The following is a 19780-nucleotide window of genomic DNA, read 5'->3' on the forward strand; positions in this document are numbered from 1 at the left end:
CTTTATATGAATAAACCCTGACTTGTGCTGGGCCTAGAGAGGTACAGCCTCAGTCCAAGAGGTCATCTTGTGTGTAGGGTGTCCCAGGCTCCTCTTTCATTTGCACTTCAAAACACTGACCTGCCTCCCTCCCTAAAACAGAAAGGTCACTACAGAAGCTTTCACCTCCCCTTGCTCAGCTGGTTTTTGCCCCTCTCACCCAGTTCAAAGGGAGTTTAGCACAAAAGGGGATGAGAAGAACCAAACAAATTTGATGGCCATCTTTGAATAAGAACGCCCACCTCAGGTAAAGAAAATTACAAAGGAAAGGTCTTACCAGTATCCTAATTTCCATTTTTATTATTCCATAGGGTTCTTAGCAAAACCAAGTTACATGTCTAGTCCCTTGGTAGTTAGGTTGCTTCCTTTGTTGCTTGTTCTGTGTTTGAGAACTTCACAGTCCTTTTTGTTTCTCTTTACAATGGCAGCTCTCTGAAAGGTATTTCCACAGCATAAATAACCTGGCATCTCCCCAAAGTAGGAATAGGGAGGGGTCAAAGCTCATATACAAGAATGCTGAGGGTCCCCCCCCAAGCCCCTAGAAACATTAATTGTAAAGAATACCTTTCAAATCCATTGCACTCTCTATTTAACTTTGCATTTGAGGGGGAAAAAAAAAAAGATTCTAATCGACCAACCAACCACAAAAAACCACCCTCCCTCTGTGAAGTTATGCCCCAGGACAGGATTTGCCTAGCACTTCTGAAGTTAGGGCTGTACGTGTAGGAGCAGCACCTTCAGATGGCAGATCCAGTACAGTAGGTTTGAGAATGGCATCCAGACCAACCAGCCTAGAAATCTGTGGCCTAAGACCAACCATAGCCAGGATGACCTTGCTCCCTGCAATAACTTAACATTTGAATTCGACTACTTAACAATGCTTAGCACAAGAATTAAGTGCTTAATTACCAGCATTGTTTCCATGATATACACATACTGTTGATATTAGTTAACAATAGGGAAATGTATTTTTAATTTTTTTAAATGGGTTAGAAGTGCATCATATTCCACAATATATTCCACGTTGTGAATTCAGTTATTTTTTTTATTAAAGATTAAAAATAAAAAACATTTGACATCCTAATATACATAAAGTCACAATAAACTCAAATGTGCTAAAAGCAAAATGTGCATAAAGACGCTCGTTTCTAAAAGGCACCCTGCCACCAGTATCTTTTAAATGTTTGTCTACTTCCACCAGGTTTCTAGTTTTCTCTCCCTTCACTGAAGGTGAGACTCTAGACTGCTACTGAGTACAGATGCAAACAAGACCAACCCCTTTCAGGGGTCTGCGCTACCACTAAAAACACTTAAAACCGTGCATGCAGACTTAGCTTGAGCTTCTCATGGAGTTAACCATCACGATTTAAAATGCACAAGGGCTTTTCCTTAGAAGAAAAAGGTAGTGGTATTCGGGCCACTTTTAAGGGCCAAGAAAGAAAGAGAGAGGGTTATAAAATAACTGCTGTGTATCCAGAGAGCTTTGCTACTACAACCCAACTCCCTCCCCCTCCCCCCACCTCTCATAAAAACAAACCCCTGAAGTTACAAAATGCCACACACAGAGATGAAATGTTAACGCGTTCGCTATTAGCCTGTCAGGGTGTGACAGCGTCAGAGTGCCACTGATGCAGTCCCGGAGAGTGTGCACACACTCCCCTCACAGCTCACATACACACACGTGTGCTGACGGTGCCCGCGCTGCCGTGGGCCCCCGGCTCTCCTCCATAGGTAGGTCTGCGTTGTCTCCCGCTCCTCCGTTACCAGGGTCTCCACATGGATGTGGGCAGGCCGGGCGAGGGCAGCCCGCACGTCTGCGACGCGTCCAGTCCGTCCGTGCGGGTCTGGCCCGGCTCGGCCTCCGCCTCGTCCGAGTCGGAGCAGGTGTCCTCGCTGGGGGACGGCGAGGGCGCCGGGGCGGGCAGGGCCAGGGGGGCCCCGGCAGGCAGGGCCAGCAGCGCGGCATCCCCCAGAACGTCCGTGAGCGAGTCCGGGCAGCCGCCCTCGCTGAGGGGCATGGACTCCAGCAGGTGGTTGAGCAGCTCGGCGGCCGTGGTGGCGTCGATGCCGGGGCAGCTGGAGACGAAGGTGTGCACCTCGTGCATGCACTGGATGTACCCGGCAGCGAAGCGCTCGCTGGCCTCGAGGAGCCGCCGCCCGCCGCCTGGGACACAGAGGGGTGCGGGTGAGGCGCGGGCCGCGCCGGGCGCTCCCCGCCGCCCCCCGGGCCCGCACTCACCGCGGGCGCGGCGCTCCAGCACGGCCCGCACCCGCCGCACCGTCCGCTCCAGCACCTCCGCGTTCTCCAGCTTCGCCTGAAACTGACCCGGGGCGCCGCGGCCGTCAGCGCGGCCCCGGGCCCCGCCGGCCCCCGCCCCGCCGCGCCGCCGCCTCACCTCGCTGTCGGCCAGCAGCAGCCGCAGCTCCCGCAGGCTCTCGTTGATCCGCGCGCGGCGCTTCTTCTCCACCAGCGGCTTCCTCGTCTGCGGGGACAACAGCGCCATCAGAACCCCCGCCAGTCCCGGCCCGGCCCCGCCCCGCTCGCCGCGGCCCCCGCCGCTCACCCTGCGGTCGTTGCGGGGCTCGGCGCAGCCCCGGCCCCGCGGCGGAGGGTCCGTGCCCGGCGCCATGGCGGCCCCTCAGCCCCGCGCCCGCCCCGCGCCGCCCGCCTTATATACCCCGCCATTTGCATGTCAATGAGCCCATTGGCCGCGCCGCGCGAGCCGCGCCGCGCGTGGGCCGAACGGGCCAATGGGCACCGCGCGCTTTGTCTGCGCCGGGGCGGGGCCGCGCGGCCGCCGGCGCTGAGGGACCGGGAATGGGAGCGGGACCGGGAATGGGAGCGGGACCGGGAATGGGAGCGGGACCGGGAATGGGAGCGGGACCGGGAATGGGAACGTGAATAGAATCGGGACCGGGACCGGCCCCGCTCCCGGGGCTTGACACCGCCCGGGAACTCTCGGTCCGGGCTGGGGGAAGGGGACGTGCCCCTGCTCGAAGCAGCGGGTCGTGTCAGTCCAACCCTGCAGGGAACCCCCAAACACCCAACGCCCGCTGCGGGTTCAGAGCATCGGGACACGCGTGACTGCGGTTCCTCGGGGGGCCCTCGGTGCCCCTCGCTGCCGACAGGGACCGACCTGGGCGTGAAAGAGCCAGTCTAAGCTCTGAGCGGGAACCAGCAGGACTGAACAGGCACAGCTGGCCGGGGGCCAAGTCTTTCTTGTCCTGCCCCATCTCGGAGGATAGGGAAGCTCCGGCAGCCGGGACTTGGGTGCTTGCCCGTTCAGGCCATGCAGGGCTGTGCTGGACACCAAGGCAGTGCTGGACACCACGGCTGCCCCTCGGGGCAGCCCCTCCCCAGCCCCAAGGGCTGCTCGCCCGCCCTGTGGCCACGGGCAGCCGGGCCCCGAGCACTGGGTGCCATCCCCGGGCGCGTCCAGCCCTCCGCCTCCCCTGTGCTGAAGCGCCGGGCAGGCCGAGCTTTGTGCGGGTAACTTGATGCTGATGACAGTTGGCAGCTGCAGTTCCCCCAGCATACTGAGGCAAATAGAAGCATTAGGGCTCGTCCCCGAGGAGAGCGACAGGTGTTCGCTCCCGCTCCTTTGTTTCCCTCCTTTTATTCTCTTCGCTAATGCATGTCATATTTTTACCCCCCCGAGGAAACGGGAGACGCGTCCCCCGCTTGACTCGGCACTGCCGCACGTTCGCCTCCTTCTATGTGTCCTGCAAAGCTCCCCTCCCGCTCCAGCTTTCTCCCGGTTTGTTTCGCCATGGAAAGCCCAGTGGGTTTTGGTGGTGCTGAGGTTATCCTTGCTGAGAGGTCTGATGTGAGCCGCGGGTGCCCGCAGGTAGGCAGAGCCCCGTGACCCCGGCTCCATCATTTGTTATGGATCCGCACCTGCAGGTCGGTGCCTGGTGTGTCCCGCGTGGTCCAGCGGGTAAGGGCACGTGCTCTGGGTAAGGCTGGGGTGGCTCTTAGTCAGTCCCACTGTTACTCAAGGCTGCTTTTCATCTCCAAAGCCCTGTATAAGCACCCGTGCCTGCACTATGCTAATCCACGTCTGATAAAAGAGCAGACTGGGACAGAGAAGTTCAGCACCGTCTTCTCACAGCCATCACAGAGGAGCACATCAAGGATAGAGCTGACAGTGGGCGGTGTCCTGGCTGGAGACCTAAGTTCAGGCCCCTCTGATTTTTGTATCACAATGGACAGGTGATGTTATTTTCAGAAAGGTATTTCTTGTTGTGTTTCTTGCTTTTATGTTAAAGCATCAGTTCTTGGATTTTGTTAGAGTTTGTCCAGTCAGTGACAAGTTTCCCTGCACCAGGCAGGAGCAGAGTAGGATGTATGGCTAAGTCTGTCCTTCTGCTTTTGATGTATCTAGTTCTCTGTGTAACACAATGTTGGAAACTGGCTCATTCTTTTCATTGATATAATTAATGCTGGCTAAGCAGAAGTGCTGTTTGGACCAGGCCAGGTACAAAAGATTTTTGTATTTAAGTGAGTAGAGACACCTGTGGCTGCATTTTGTTTATGTTTTATGCATTCTTGACCTGGCAGGGAAAAACTACGATTGTATGGGTGTAAACTACAGTGAAGTAAAGGGTGTCACAATTTTGGAGGAGCCATTTTCTTTCTGAAGCAAAAATAGGCACATAAGGTCAGCAGAGGTGTATAAAACACAAATATACTCATACATACTTACAAAATATGCAGTAACCCACAATGTGTGTAATCGTGGCAAAAGATGAACTCCAAGAGTTTGCAAGCTTGTTTTCCCTTCAGAGAAAGCTTTGCTTTTCCTAGAACTGGGCTGGGGGGAGGTGAGTGAGCAGCTGCCTGGTGCTCGGTTGCTGGCTGGGGTTAAACCACAACACGTAAGTAATCAGGTTCTCCAACAGTGGGGTTAACACTGGTGTAAGTTCTGCTGATTTACACAAGAGGCATTGCAGCTCTGTGGCTGCAGGTGCAGTACCTTAACCTGTCAGGCCTCTTTACTGCAGGTGTTGGTGTCAGCTGTGCTTCAGAGCTAATGTAGGCAGGAGGATTAACTGCTAATCTAGGAAAATGTGAAGTGGAGGAGCTCCCAAATTCACCTCAGTTGAAGTTCAGCTGTGTTAGGACTTGGCTGATCAAATGCTGGTGGCTGTTGAACAGCAACGATTTCTCACAGGACTTGGATCTGTGTAGTTCTGAGCAGTGAGGAGCTGCAGGCATAAGTTAAGGACTTCTGAATGCACGAGAAGAGGAGACTCCACCAGCGGGCTAGCAAATCTTGGCCAAGGATGGCTAGAGAAAGGTGGCTGTGGCTAAAGCATCCTGTTTCTGTTCTGACTGGATGGGTGCTGATGGTAAGGCGTTGTACATGTTGCTAGCTCTTGTTCTGCAGCATGTCTTTTTGTATTGTCTTTGAAAAGCTGCGGGTCAAATGAGTTGACAAATGCTGGAGCTGTTTGTGCTGGGCATTAAAAATGTACGTGCCATAAATATCAGGGCATCACTAGAGCTGCCATTCTGGAGGAGGGAGTCACTGCAGGCTATCTCCTCTAGCCCATGGGATAATGTGATATTTTTGTGCTACTTTAAACAAGTTCCATCATATCAGGTGAAGCGAATCGTGGTAACCTCATGCATTTTAATGGAAATGTCAACTGCAATCTAGTAAAAGAAAATGTTCCTTAGATACTTTGTCCAGTACCTCAGTGCTTGCCCATGCATGGTTGTTCCTGAAGGAGATTTCTTTCACAAAACCCATCAACTTACCTGTATCATTCTTTCCAGGTTAAAGACATCCTGCTCCCTGCTGATAGGGAAGTGTATGGGCACTGCGTCCTCCTCTATGGAGGGTGGGAGTTTAACCTTTGCTACAGTGGGCAGCTCTGTCCTGTCAGAGATGGGCTCCTACACGTGCTGCAAATTGCAGTCTAGCCAAGGAACAGCATAGTTTTGGCAGATAACAGGATCTGTGCCCCGCTGCATATGCTCTCCTGCAAGCCTGTGCATAGGGAAGTATAACACAGCATATAATAAGAGGCCTTAATTCTTTGTAGTTGATGCAGCTGGGGTGGTAAAGGCAGCTGTGGGAGGCAATTCTGCAGCCTCAGCTATGTGCCATGTGTTTGGGAGGGCCAGGTAAGAGGCAAATCCTGATGACATGGGGGAGTCTGACATGTAATGCCTCACACAGGTGAATTTGGAAGGTCTCCAGCTCCCAGAAGTACATCCACAGAGACATAATGAAACTCTAAAAATTTTCAAGTACTCTAAAGGCCAGTGTGCTGCCATCTGTGTTCTTGGTCTGGAAGCACTGGTGACCCAGGCTCTCCATGGATAATATAATCAGAGCACGCAATAAAGACATGATGAGCATGGACAAGGTCCATTGGAAATGCTTGAGTAGTTTCTTTCATAAATGGCATAACATCTGTTGTCGTTGGAGGCACAAGTTCCTGTCAAAAAGACACGTCACCCTTATAAATATTAATGGTGCATATAAATGGTGGTGGGTGTGAACTGCAGCGGATGTCAGGTTAATGGGTGAATTGCTCCTTAGGCATCAGTTTGCTGTCATCATACTTATTTCTACACTAACAAATACAAACTGTTTAGGTGGCAGAGCAAGCAAAGAACTATCTTCCCCCTCCTCCTCTCCCTGGAGTCCCTTCACAAATGAAACTTGTACTGTAATTAGTCTCCTGCCTTGTCACTAATGAAAATTAGTCCTGCTTGCAGGGCCGAGGAGGAGGGGAGCATGCCTGGAGCCAGAGGAGCTGAGGCTGTAGGTGATAAATGAAGCGAATGAGGAAGGCTGTTTGGAGAAGTTTGCAGCATTCCCCATCAGCTTGATCCTTGCTGCCTTTAGTGCCATCGATTTCTCTGCTGTTAAAAGCTGATGTTTAAGAGGAAAATAGGGTGGAATATCACCACTGAGCTGCTCTTGGACTCCAGTCTGTTACTGTAAATTGTGTTTGCTGCCTTGAGCACTGAGGTCCTGTTGCCCTTTTCAAAAACCATAAGGCTTTTCCTATCTTTTTTTTATTTATCAGCAGACTTGGCAGCAGCACTCGTGTTCATCAGCTGGGGCACAGAAGAACAGTTTCTGCCAGCCACAACACTAATGAGTACATTCAGAAGGGTCTTATGTCCATTTACAGAAGAACCCCAAGACCCCATTTGCCAACTGTGGAGTCTCGGGGTCCCCCTGTGCCTGAGAGGATGGGCCCTGCTTTCTGCTATTTCAAAGGTACTTGGACCTTCTGCTATTTCAAAGGTACTTTAACTTTCTGCCATTTCAAAGGTGGTGATTTTCAAATGCAACAAGTGGTGAGGGGCTGTGCTGAGCAAGCAGTGAGGACAGTGGAGCGTCTCCCTGCCCATGAGTGATGGATGAGTGTCATGCACTGCAGGGCTTCCCCCAACAGAACTCCCTGTGCCACTTTGATTACGTTGTCAATCTGTTGGGATCCAGCAGAGATTTGCTTAAACTCATTGCAAACTGCTTCAGCTCCTACCCCTTAGCCAATGGTTCACTGTCAGTGGCTGTGACAGGATCCCATGCCTTTGAGGTTAGAGGGACCCTTGCCCAGTCACATTGTGTGAAACGAATTTATTTCAGGGAGGTGAGAATAACTGTTAGAAGCAAGTACAGAGTTGTTTTTCAGTTGGATTAAAAAATAATCTATCTGTGGTGCTTCAGGGAGCAGTTTTGCCATGCTTCCAGTGAAGCCTCTTGTATTTGAGTTCTCTAATATTTTTGGTAATTGAAAGTTATCCTTATCATTGTCATCATATCCTATCTTTGTAACAGGGACGCATGTATCACTAGTCCTTCTCTGCAAGGTTATTATATTAGTTCCTAAATGCCTTACAGGCATCCTCGTTAAAGCACATTTACTTCAGAGAAGGGGCTGAATCCCTTAAACACAGTCCTGACTAAGGCTGAAATCGCTTTAAGTGTGTGCCCTTCAGAGCACGTTTCTTCTGACGTGCAGTGCGTGGCCTGGGTAACTCCCAGTCTGTACCTCTGGCAATGACGCTCCAAGTTTGTTGACAGGACACAGGTTAACAGGTACATAATCAGGCTCTGAACTTTGCTCCTGTGTGTTTTGTGAAATGCTTCGGAAAATGCCCGCTTTCACCGTCTCTCACAGGTTTGCTTTCACATTACAAATTGCATATCTGGAGGTGGGGAAAAAAAACCACGTGCCCTCAGGGATGTTTGTGAGATCCTTTTTAGCAATGACAGAATTATATTTTATGGTCAGTTTTGATAAACACTGGTCTTTTCTAAGTCAAAATGAGAAATATTTTAAAGGCAGAGACCAATCCCTTCTAATTGAGAGTCACTACCCTATTTTGTGTTTTGTATAAATACTGGGTTTGACCCTGTTGCAAGAGGTGCCTCAGCTTGCACAGGTGTGTTTCCTGGAGGCATCCATGGACAACCTGGGACATGACCACAGTAACAGATTATTTGTGGACCTTGTCTTAACCATGCCATGCTCCCACTCTGGGCTGGTTGTTTCTTCAAGGAGGTGACACTTGGTAGCCCATGCTCCTTTTAATGGTATGGAAAAGGAACCTTCTGAGGACTTGGTCTGTTGTGTGCTATGGGAGAGGATGTCTTTCCTCTAAGTTTAGAGTGGATTTTAGCCTTGCTGACCTGCACAGCTCCTCTTTTTGGCATAGTGCTCAGCTAATTTATGCTGGTGGTTGAGTCCCTTAATTCTCCCCAGAAGCTCCTTGCATCCATTTCATTGAGGAGCCATCACTCAGAGTGATGCAGGAAGGCACTGATAGGAGGCTGTGAGAAAGAAGCTTAGCAAGCAGATTTGAATGAGCAGGTGAGTGCTGTCATTCCTTCCTCCTTCTTTCCGGAGGTGCTTATCACAGTTGAAGAGGAGCATAAAGGTTTTGAATACTTGGACTAAGAAATAGTTCTGGAACTTGAGCACAGAGAAGCTTCTTCGCAGTTTGCTGATACAGGCAATGCACAGTTGAACCCTGTCAGCTGCAGAGCAAGGGGCTGCTGCTGGCTGGAAACCCAAATGGCTGCCTCAAACGGGTCACCAGTGAGGACCTGGCAAGGCAATCCCAGTAAATGTCACTTGGCCTACTTATGGGTGTCAGAAACAAAGACATTAAATGACATTGCAAACTATGGGTAGGTATGTTCTGCCAGTGAATGTTACTTGCCTGGCTCTCCCATTCCCAAAGCCTTATATGTTCCCAAGACTAACAAATGTGATGCAGGATTGCAACTTGCAGAGGAGAACATAGTTCCTCTGCTTGGATCATCCTTTTTCCTCACGTCTTTTTCTAGTGGGACACAGGTGTTTGCAGTAAAATTCAAAATGTCTTCCTGCTGTTTTCTGTGCACTGACTTTTGGTTACGTGGGGCTGCTCAGTATGCCCACTCACCTCTCAGCAGTCAAGGGGCCTTCAGAGGGCTAAAGGTGCTGTGCCTCCAAAATCTGTAAGAAATCATGGCTGCTCCCATGATATGCCTGTGTCAATAGGCACAGAGCACTGTAGCCAGCTCACATGACTAGATATAAATCATACAAGCAAAAAGAGCCCAGGGAAGAGCAGTGGAATCGTGGAAAGTCAGAACCATCATGTGGGCTCCTATTTATGCAATGCTGGGTGACTTAAAAGTGAAAAAGTGCTAGTTCATATGAAATAATTATTTATAGAGAATTAAAAATCCTTTATTCTGCTGGGAGGGTTGGTTTGGGTTTTTCAAGGGCTGGAGAAAGGGCAGCACTACCGTCTGCAGCATGCCTTGTTTTATGGAGCATGTCAGGAAGGGGTTCATTTACTTGATGAATTCAGGATCCAGTTTGACTCTGAAATGGTTAGTTTTGGGGAGGGGAAAGCCATTTTATTGGCTTCTGGGGATTGCCTGATGTTCTCTGAACTGCAGCAAAATTTCTTAGCACAGCCATCGCTTCTGTGTCCTTGCAATTAACAGACAAAGCAAACACCAAGTTTGCACACATGCACAACGGGGGGTTCTGAACAAAGGGGTAGGACTAGATCCACTAGAGCCTAGTGCACATTGTTGTGTCAAATAAAAATCCCCATGATTCACAGCCTAAAACCATAATTAGAGGGCAGTCCTGAAAAATGGCACGCAAACTGAAAATGTGGGCAACTCTGGTTGCCTCCCTTCAACTCCTTCCCTCCAACCTCTTTCAGAGGAGTGGTGTGTGATCTGCCAGGGCTATATGAGAGCTGGGGTGGCTTGTCCCCAGAGCTGCTGAGCTGCCTGGATCCCAGCAAGCTCATTTGACAGCTGTGACATCTAAACTGTCTTTGAATGAAAGTAGGGAATGAAAGATAGAAGACCAGGCATTTGAAGAGCTGCTTGTCCCTGATTAAGTGTTTGGTGAGCAACAGAGACCAAGAGCTCTGGGGTTGTGACTGGTGACTTCCTAAGCGTATTTGTGTCACAAGAGGCACATGCTGGAGAAGATGCAGAAGGTGGCCTTTGCTTCAGGTGGTCTATGAAATGCCCTTGGCTTATAGGGGTATGTAGTACAAGCTCTGTTAGGGATGTTGTTTCAGGCCACAGCAGGGAAATCAGTTTAACTTTAGAGATACCTTCAGCTCCTGCCCTGCAGGCCATCTGCTCTGACACCTCCTTGAGCTTTGCTCTTGGAGGTTTTCTGGCTGGATTTCAGAACCTGGGAAGAAATCAACTTGTTAGTCCCCCACCTCTGTGCTGTGTGTCTGGGATCAAACCATTCACCTGCAAGATGCAACCTCGTGCAGTTGGTCAACACAAAACCCACAGGCACCTGGTCTTGAGCAGAGCTCCCTTCCTGTCTCTGACACCTGTAATTAGAGACAAGACAATTAGAGAAACACGACTGATTTCTTGAAGAGCTCATCTGGAGGATCAGGAAGGACAGAGCAGATGGCTTCAGTACAGGCTCTGAGGTAGGCTTAAACTGGGTGCAGTCAACCCTCAGGCTTGACCCTCGACGTCAGTGTAAACAGATCTTCTGGGCACTCTCATTATGGAAAGCAAGGGCAGAACTGCAAGTCCCTACCTGTGAGTGCTTAAAACTGAGCCAGCCCAGATTGGGCAGGTAGGGCTGAGCTGCCTCCTGCAGCTGTTTGGGAGCAACCTCGGCCTTGTCTGGATGAGAATGGAGAACTTGCTCGGCCCTGAGCCTGGCAGGGACCTGCAGTGTGGCAGCTGGAGGGTGAGACCACTGCAGGGCAAGGGCACCAGCCAGCATGGGCAGAACAGCAAGGCTGGGCTGAGGCAGTGCAGGGTCCAGTGGGCTTGTGCTGAGCAGAGGATCAGCAGGTCACAGCATCCTGTGAGAGAGTCCCCAGAGACGCTGATGCTGTTCCTTATGAAGCAAGAAAGAAGGACCTTTGGTCCTGGCGCTGCCCTCCCCCAGACAAGGGTCCTTCTGTTTGAGTGGGCTGTACATCTGCCCCACCACAGGCCCCCTTGTCCTTCTGCTGAAGAGCAATCAGCCTGGGAGGGCAGCAGATGACACATGGTAGTGGTAAATGGCTCCTGAACATGTTTCTGCCTGGTGCTGTGATTACAGTCTCTGTTCTGGGCATGCCACATGTTGTATCATCCTGAACACCTTTGGTTTCTCACCTTTCTTCCTCCTATCTCTCCTGGACAGCTTTGCACACTCTGGAGCTGGGTCAGACAAGTGCGTGGAGTTTCTATTGGCTGTCAGGTGGGTTGTGTTTAGCACGTCCTGTGAGTGCTGGAGCGTGTGGTTTCCTTCAGCATCTCCCCACAGCTCTACTGACACAGTCAGCTCTCCTAGAACCCTTCCTGCTTTCTAGGATTTTCTCTTCTAGGTAAAGTTTCTATATTATGATGACTGTTTTGGTTTTATGTATTCATTTATTTCTTATGGCTTTTTATGGAAGAGAAGAGTTGCAAGGAGAAAAGTTGAGCTCCAAGAATGAACCTAAACCTCCGCCATCTAAACATAGTGTCTGAGAGTTAAGTTTCTTGAAAGGGAGACCTAGAAAATCCATGTGCTTAGCAAGAAACCACCTGGAAATTGTCAGGAAACATTTTGTGGGTGTACCTGAAACCCTTCTAACCCCTGGAGCTGATTTAAGGCTTCAGACAAGTGCTCATCCATCCTGGATCTAGACCCATCTTGTAAGGTTGGGACAGGTAGCACTGCTTCCATCAGGAGAGGTACTGCCTTTGCTGTCACAGGCTCTTGGCAACCCCAGCCCTGCATCAAGCTGGAGACTTGCTTTCAATTTTTCCTGTCAGGCCAGGCAAATCCACCTCCTGGGACTGTGAAAGCAAGGAAGGAAGGGGAATGTGGGCTCTGGGCTCCGGGTTAAGAGAGGGGAACTGTGGTTTCAGGTCCTGACTCCAAGGCTGCTTTTATTCTGTTTGTGTTGGGTCCCAGGAAAAGGCTTTATGATGTTTGTGTTCAGGCCCACGTGGGGAGGGCAATTGAGATATTTGCTCCAGTGCCTCCCGTCTCTTTGTTGTGTCAATAAAGTTATTTGCACAGAATTCATCTGAAGGAGGAAGTGATCTTGAAAGCTTCTGGTCTAAGTCAGAGTTTCCTGCTCCTTTTCCAGACAGAGGCACCCCAGGACTAGAGGGGCCCCATCATGGTGTGTGGCAAGTCCCTGGGGAGGGCAGGAGAACATTAATCAGTCCTTGTAGCAGGTGACCATCCCTGTGCAGCACTGTGAGCAGGGCTGGCAACCTGGACACGTGTTCTGCACTGAGATGATGGAGCACAGTGCTCAACAATCCAATTGCTCTCTATTACAAATTGTTCAAAGTTCTCTTTTCACCCTGAATTGCTCAGCATTTCACTGCAGCACCTCATCCATGGTCTTGGTGGATGGAAACGACCTGTGTTAGACTGCCCAGCACGAGGCTGCGTGGATCCAGGACTCTGGATTTGTGCCAATGACAACTGCAGTAATGTTCAACTGAGGGACCCTGGGGTGAGAAGGGTTGGGAGGGGAGGAGGTAGAAGACCTGGGGGAAGTGGGCTTGTATAGTCTGGTCAAGAGGAGGCTGAGGGCAATCTAACAACATCCCACAACTACTGAAAGTGCAATTACGGAGTTGGAGTCAGGCTTTTCCCATCAGTGACAGATCACAAAACCAAGGGGTCGCACAGTGCAGCTCGCAAGGTTCAGATTTGATATTGGGAAACCCTCTCTCCCATGGGGGTGGTGCAGCACTGGGGCAGGTTGCCCACAGAGGTCAGGGAATCTCCCTCCTGTGTGCTTTTGAGGCTCAGTTTGATGAAGGTACAGTCAGCCTGATCTGCTGCTGGCAATGGCTGTGCTTCAAGGAGGTTTGGTCAAGAGACCTCCACAGGTTCGTTCTAACAGGCATTTCAATCACTCTGTTGATTCTGGAAGGACTGTCAGCAGGCTGTCAGAGTTTTCAGAGGGAATTTCTGCATCAAAATACCTGGTGTTTTTTGTTTGACACAGTAACCCAGATCTAGATGGAAGCTGTCTGCTCCAGATTCCTGGGGCAGTATGATCTCAATATGAAGATTATTGTTTCAGGAAGGGGAGTAGATGTGGAGAGGAGTCACTTTTACCCCATGACCAGGAGGTGGGTGCAAGGGGAGGGAGCTGTTCTAACAGGTCAAGGTGGCTGGAATTTCGTTTGCACCCACTCTGGATTTTGGAATAGAAGCAAGTCAAAGTTTGCTGGAGCAGCAGAAAGCCTCATGTGTGTATGCAGTGCCATGTGCAGCAGACCCTGGGTCAGTAACAACATGCATCTAGTGCTTTACAAGTAGCCAGTGAAAGAGAAGAGGGGTGACATGGAGCTGTCTTTAATATCTTCTGTGATGCACTCTGAGCCTCTAGAAGAAAGTCTTCCATGCTTGCCATCTAGCAAGCTTTTCTGGGAGTGATGAATCTTGATTCCCTGTGGCTTTGTGTTGTCTGGCTGGAAGCTCTCTCTTTCATGCCCGTATTGTTTCACTCTGCATCGCAACAAAAGTTGAACCGCCCTTGCAGGACCTCTCACCTTGGCCCAGATGCCCATGCTCACAGAATTTACATGAACTTCACTTCCTCATGGTTTTTTTCTTCCTTGTTCCTTTGTTATATTTGTCTGTGGAAGTCAAACATTACTGGAGGAGGATTGACTGGAGGATTGTGGAGGGATTGTTTCCTTAGGGGAGAAGAGGTGAAGAGAGCAAAAAAGAGAGTCCAGGGAACCCAGCAGTTTACCCATGTCCTGTTATCCACAGATCTTGAACTTAATCATCACAAATATGTCATCATTGCTGAAGTCATAATGAAGTTCAGCATTTTACTGTCAGCAAAATTGTATGAACCAACTTCCTGTTTTGCTGTGTCTTGGAATACAGTCCCTTTTATAGACTGGCTGCTAAGTGATTTAATTTTAACGCAGTTGGAATCAGGTTTGTAAAATGCACCTCAAACACAGTCAATACACTGTGTTTCCAGGGCCTGCCTCATTTCTGCACATGAATGAGATCAGGGGAACAAGCCAAGCGTGACGATGTCGTGCAGTTGAGCACCACTGTACTCAGTGGCACTGAGCTGGCTCTGTGTCCCCTGGCTGTACTGCAGACAGCTGATGACACTCCAACTTTTCCAGGAAGACCTGTAAAATTTCCAAATTTCTTTCTTAAAATGCAGGTTGCTAGAAGAGGCTTGTTCTCCAGTGAACTGCATTCCTCCAGCATAAGTGTTTTCACAGCACAGCCTTGTCTTAGAGGAGGGAAAAAGAAAGGGCACTTGGCCCTGCAGGGTGCTGTGGAGGGTGTCCTGGGGGGACAATGTGGGGGGGACCTCCAGAAGAGCCCTCTTGGCCCTCTGCTGCCCTAAAAAAGCTGGACAGACAGACAGCACCCTTTGCCAGGAGAAGCTGTAGCTCAGCAGAGAGCTCTTCTGGCAAATGCTGTACAGTGCTAATTAGCCCTTGGTTGGCCTCCAGCGCTTGTTTGTTTGTTTGCTTGTTTGTTTTTCTTGCACTGAATCATCTTACTCCTAAGACACAAGTAAAGCTGTCCAGTCAGCATCCTGAGCTGCCTGTTTCAGACATTACCTGTGTTACTGCTGAAATAGCCATCCCATAAAGAAAACATACAATTCTCATCTTCCTCATTAATGCCTGTCCCCTGTCAAAATCCTTGAGGAACTGGGTTTGTAACAGAGCTCCTTCTGCTTCCCCCTTTACCTCAGACAATCGTGTTGGTGTGTGAAGCGTGCGGAGGAGCTGAGGTACAGAGAGAAAATCACCTGGGCTGTATTTCTTCCCCATGTGCTGGGATTGTGAAGAGTAGGGATGTGCTGCTCTTTTGTCTGCAGGACATCAGACACCTGCAGAATGATGGTGAGCTTAGAGCTGAGGGACCTGGGGGGCAATTCATTGCTACCCCTGCGATCTGACTGAGTGACCTTCTGCTTGCAAGTGTACCAAGGATACTTGTGAAACTGTATCCTCCTCTGTACTGCTGCATTGTTTTGTTAGAGCACTAAAACTGGATGGCTCTGTCCCATCTCTTTTGCTGGGTGATTTGTCAGCTGCTGTCTGATGTCCATCCTGCCATTCCTTCCCCTCCTCCAGGAGAGCTCTGGCATTACAGCGGCGGTCACACCTCAGCGTATGCAATGCCACTGATACATTCCAGTCTGGCTCAAGCAGGAGCCGTGGTTCTGACACAGCCCTTTTGAAGGTCTTCTGTGCCCTCTCTCTGCCAGCTGGCTCGAGAGCGTGTTCTGTATTAACACTCGTTGATCTGTCTGCTGGTTTTGACACCATGGACCCAAGATGTCCTTGTGGAATGCTCTGAGCAGATGGTGCATCTGGCTGGGGCTGCTCCAGGTTGATTCAGATCATATCTTGGTGAGAGCTGCTCATTTGCACATTCCATTCCTTTCAGTGACTTTCTGTCTACCTCGTGGTTCTCCCTGGGGACCCTCCCATTTCAGTGCCTATTGATCTGTTTTGGTTAAGCTGCTTAACTCACTTCTGGCTGCCTTCAGGCATCCCCCACACTCTCTGCTCCTTTGCCCAGCCTGACACTCCAGCAAAGCGGGGACGTATTTGCAGCTCTTTTGAGGGTATGTCAGTGCAAGTAGTGTTGGTATTTGTGGATCAGTGCCCTAAAAGATCCAATCAATTCCCAGCCTGTCTTAGAGAGGGAAGGGTCTGAGTGTCTCCTCTGTATACATTGCTCCAGATGTGTACACCTGCCTAGATGTATCTCAGCTTTTATCTTCACCACAGTGCCAAATCTGAGTGATTCTGTCAGCTGGTGACTGATTTTTTTTTAAGCCAGGACCTGCCTCTGCTGTTGAAAATCCTCAAGGGCTGTCAGCCCCTAGGGTCACTGTCTGATGGAGACATACCAGCAGTCTAAAATTGCATAGCCAGGCCACATGATTGCTCACTGATCACCTGTTTATTGATGTACATGGAGGAGTTTTTGGCTCCCCACAGTATTTGGATGCTGTTCTCTGCTCCACTGTACACTTTAGAGGTGTAGCATTACAAGGATTGACAGACCAATGTACACCTTAGGGCATTAGATGTGTGTAAGAGCTGTGGCCAAAGAAAACAGCCCTTTTCTGAATACAGCACTCACAAGTTACTTGGGCTTAAGTAGGCCTGTTATACATGGGACTTTTGTTCTTTAGTTTGCAAATACTGTCGTCTAAATACTTCCACAGACTGGAAATATGAGGTGGAGAAATGACATGACTTCCCCTGAAATCACACAGCAGACAGCTGTGTGGTAACAACCAGCCTTTCTGCTGCCCTACCCACCAGAGAACATTGCTGCTGTACTTTTCCTTCTTTAGACACAGCCCATGATATTCCTTTGTGTATATCCCCTTCTCTTGTGCTTTCTTCCTTCCAGACTCTGGGGTGAGGTGGAGAGGGGATGGATTTGGAGAGGCTGAGTCACTGAGCTCCATCTGGAAGACAAAGCTCTACAACTCACCCTACTTGCAAAAAACACCCCGCTCAAGGATTTTGGCAATGGAGGCAGCCATTAACAGGAGTGAACTTGGTTGGTGTATTCTTACCATCTCTAGTACAGGGCCACAAATCTACCTTCTCCCCAAAGGTGACAAACCCCTAAGAGAAGAAAATACCTGTGAGTATCAGTGTTTTGGTAGCTCCCTCCCAGGGAACTTGGTACAAATCTCTGGGCATGTGCCTGTCCTTTTCAGAGCCCAGAAATGACACCGAGTGCTCGCCCTAGATGCTGAGAATTTGGGCTTATCCTATACTCAGTATATTCACCTTCCAAGAGGTCTGGGATGCAGAGGGCACGCAGCAGCTGTTATGTGGTGGTGTTGTACAAACACAAGGCAGGTGTTAGCTGGCATCTTGTCTCTCGTATGTCGAGTGTAACTGCAGGAGCTGCCACGTTTCCGCCAGCTGGGAGAGTCCCCAGCGTATTCTTGTGCATATTGTATTCCCATAAATATAGATTGTCATATCACACTGAAATGCCCTCCCCAGCAGATTGTTCCCTGCCAGTTACCACTGTGGGTGAGCCCCTCACTGCACTCTGATTTCGGATACCAGCAGGGAGGTGTTGCAAACTCTGCCCACGCAGAGGCTTTCAGGCAGGCCGTCCATGCAGGTGTGGGGAGCTGGACTGTAGGTCTTTGCAGACTGGTTTATCTCTCCAGTCCCACTTTGGACAGGAATCTGTAATTTCTGACTCCCGTGCTCTGGGGTTGGGATGTTGGGTCACTCATAAGAGGTTGTTTCTAAGTGGAGCACAACCTGTGCAGGGAAGTCTTCATTGATGGCAGCCATTCCTATGCCTAGTTTTCTCACAGGTGTGATGTACATGTATTATTTTTGGCCTCCCAAAGCAATTTTGGTCATCAGCCTTTCCAAAATTGCATGTGAAAGGAGGTCTTTCAGAGACCAGCATGGAGTTTTTCCTCCCCTGGCCTGCCTGTGCTGTGCCTCCTCCAGAGACACGTCACCTCTGTTTTTGCAGCTCTCTGTTCCTGTAGCACAGATACCACCCAGAGAGGCGGGTTTCACCCATGGGCTGAGTTGTTGTAGGCAGCTGGGCAGCCATGGCTCTGGTAAAGGAGTTGGTTGTGCAGACTTTGAACCAGACCAGAATCCCAAATTCCCCTGGACTAGGGAAGGGTGGGATGCCAAAAATCTACTCTGAAAATATTTTTCCTCCTTATGAATAGCTAGTGCTGATGTGAGCTGAGAAAAGCTGCTAGTTCCTGGGGAGCCAAGGTGAGATATGGTCCTGTCCAGGGTCACATCTGCAATGGAGGGAGCATAAGGTGTGGTGAAATTCCTGGAAAAAATGGTCCCCAGAAGTGCACATGGGTGTTCCCAGATGCTGTAGGCATCAAAGCAGCCCCCCAAGTGCAGGTGGGAGCCTGAGCCAGGCCCTGCACCCCAGCCAGACTCCACATGCCTTCAGTTTTGTTACTCACGCCTTAATCTTTTTCTTCCCTTGGGGAAACTTATAAAAGTAATTGTAAAATCTCTGGCAAGGTGATGGGAGGAGAGCTCTGCCCTGGCTGCCCTGTTGATGCTGCAGCTGCCCTGGGCAGAACTCCTGCTTCGCAGGGGCACCCGTGCAGAGACTCACCCATCTCCTCCCTGTTAGCTGTGCTGGCTGATCAAAAAAATCCCCTGGACAGAGTGGGACCATGGAGACAAAATACAGGCCCTCACCACTTCAGGTGTCCTCAGAGGGGGGCTGCTAGAGGTAGAGGGACACCTCTGGAGAGATGCTGCTGCAGAGATCGGGCCGTGGCTGCATCGCCCTGAGCGGGTGATGGACCCCGGGGTGAGGATCTTCTGGAGAAGCACATCCTTCACCGTGAGGCTGCACCATCATTTGGAAAATGAGATTAGGGCAAATATTTTTTTATATCCCCCAGACAAGAGCACTGAGCTGCTGGGTATTTAATACATCAGAGTGATTGGTCTCTGCTCGCTGCAGCAATGGGCAGCTAAGCCAGGGCGCTTAGCATCAGGAAATCCCTCACAGCACAACAGTCTTTGAAGGCAAATGTGACCCTTTGATTGGCAGCTCTAAATCTGACTGGACTTAAAATAGGAACCTCAACATCAGCTTTCTGAAATTCAACTCTCCTTAAGCTTCACTGTTTTGGCCCTGCTTAATTCTGACTTCAGTATACAGGCAATCTACAAATGGAAACCATGAAAAAAAAGCAAAATAATGGTGTGCTATGGAGTGGCAGCTCTGTGCTTGCCCTGTCTACTCTTTTCCTGGGCCATCAGAGATGGGTTAAGTGGGCTTCTACTCTCTATCTGAAGTGATTCTTATGCCTTTGTATCGTAATGGGTATTTCAAGCAGTGGTGCAAACAGGGGAAATTCCTGTCTTTAACTTGTCTATTAGACACCAAACTCTCCTGCACTGTGTAATCCCACAGCTCAGAGGGTCTTCAGGCCAGAGGCCATATACATCAGTCTCAGAGTAACAGTGGGCAAAACTTCATGCTAAGAGCTCACCTCTGCTTCTCTGTCTTCCTTTCCAGCTGCCTACAGCATTTTTGATTGCTTACCCCACCCAAAGCACAGATGAAATCCACCCGTGTTTCACCCCAGCGATGGGAGTTTTTCACCAGCCATTAAATAGTTCTTTCTGCCTGTTTTGCAGAGGACCCCCGGATCAGACACCTCACATTTTCATGACTGCTCATTGCAGGACATCAGTGGCAAAGGTTTGTTTCTTTGTTTGGT

General features: G+C 49.9%; 1 protein-coding gene across 1 annotated transcript; it reads right to left on the reverse strand.

The window, feature by feature from the left end:
• Positions 1 to 984: 984 nt before the first annotated feature.
• LOC126636230 (transcription cofactor HES-6-like) lies at positions 985 to 2674 on the reverse strand. The gene is made up of 4 exons (XM_050308208.1): positions 2604 to 2674; positions 2436 to 2522; positions 2279 to 2360; positions 985 to 2203 (listed from the first exon to the last, which is right to left on the reverse strand). Exons 1-4 carry the CDS (start codon positions 2667 to 2669, stop codon positions 1800 to 1802), a joined length of 639 nt encoding a protein of 212 aa, XP_050164165.1. The 5' UTR covers positions 2670 to 2674; the 3' UTR covers positions 985 to 1799.
• Between the last annotated feature and the right edge of the window lie 17106 nt (positions 2675 to 19780).

The sequence above is a fragment of the Myiozetetes cayanensis genome, unplaced genomic scaffold, assembly GCF_022539395.1.
Source record: "Myiozetetes cayanensis isolate MyiCay16 unplaced genomic scaffold, myiCay2020 scf13, whole genome shotgun sequence".
Taxonomy (NCBI): domain Eukaryota; kingdom Metazoa; phylum Chordata; class Aves; order Passeriformes; family Tyrannidae; genus Myiozetetes; species Myiozetetes cayanensis.

Excerpts from the sequence above, each read along its gene's own strand:
- LOC126636230 (XM_050308208.1), bottom strand. The coding sequence starts at position 2,669 with ATGGCGCCGGGCACGGACCCTCCGCCGCGGGGCCGGGGCTGCGCCGAG. Across the intron at positions 2,523-2,603 it reads AGCCCCGCAACGACCGCAGG|ACGAGGAAGCCGCTGGTGGA; the intron begins GTGAGCGGCGGG and ends TTGTCCCCGCAG. Across the intron at positions 2,204-2,278 it reads GCTGGAGCGCCGCGCCCGCG|GCGGCGGGCGGCGGCTCCTC; the intron begins GTGAGTGCGGGC and ends TCTGTGTCCCAG.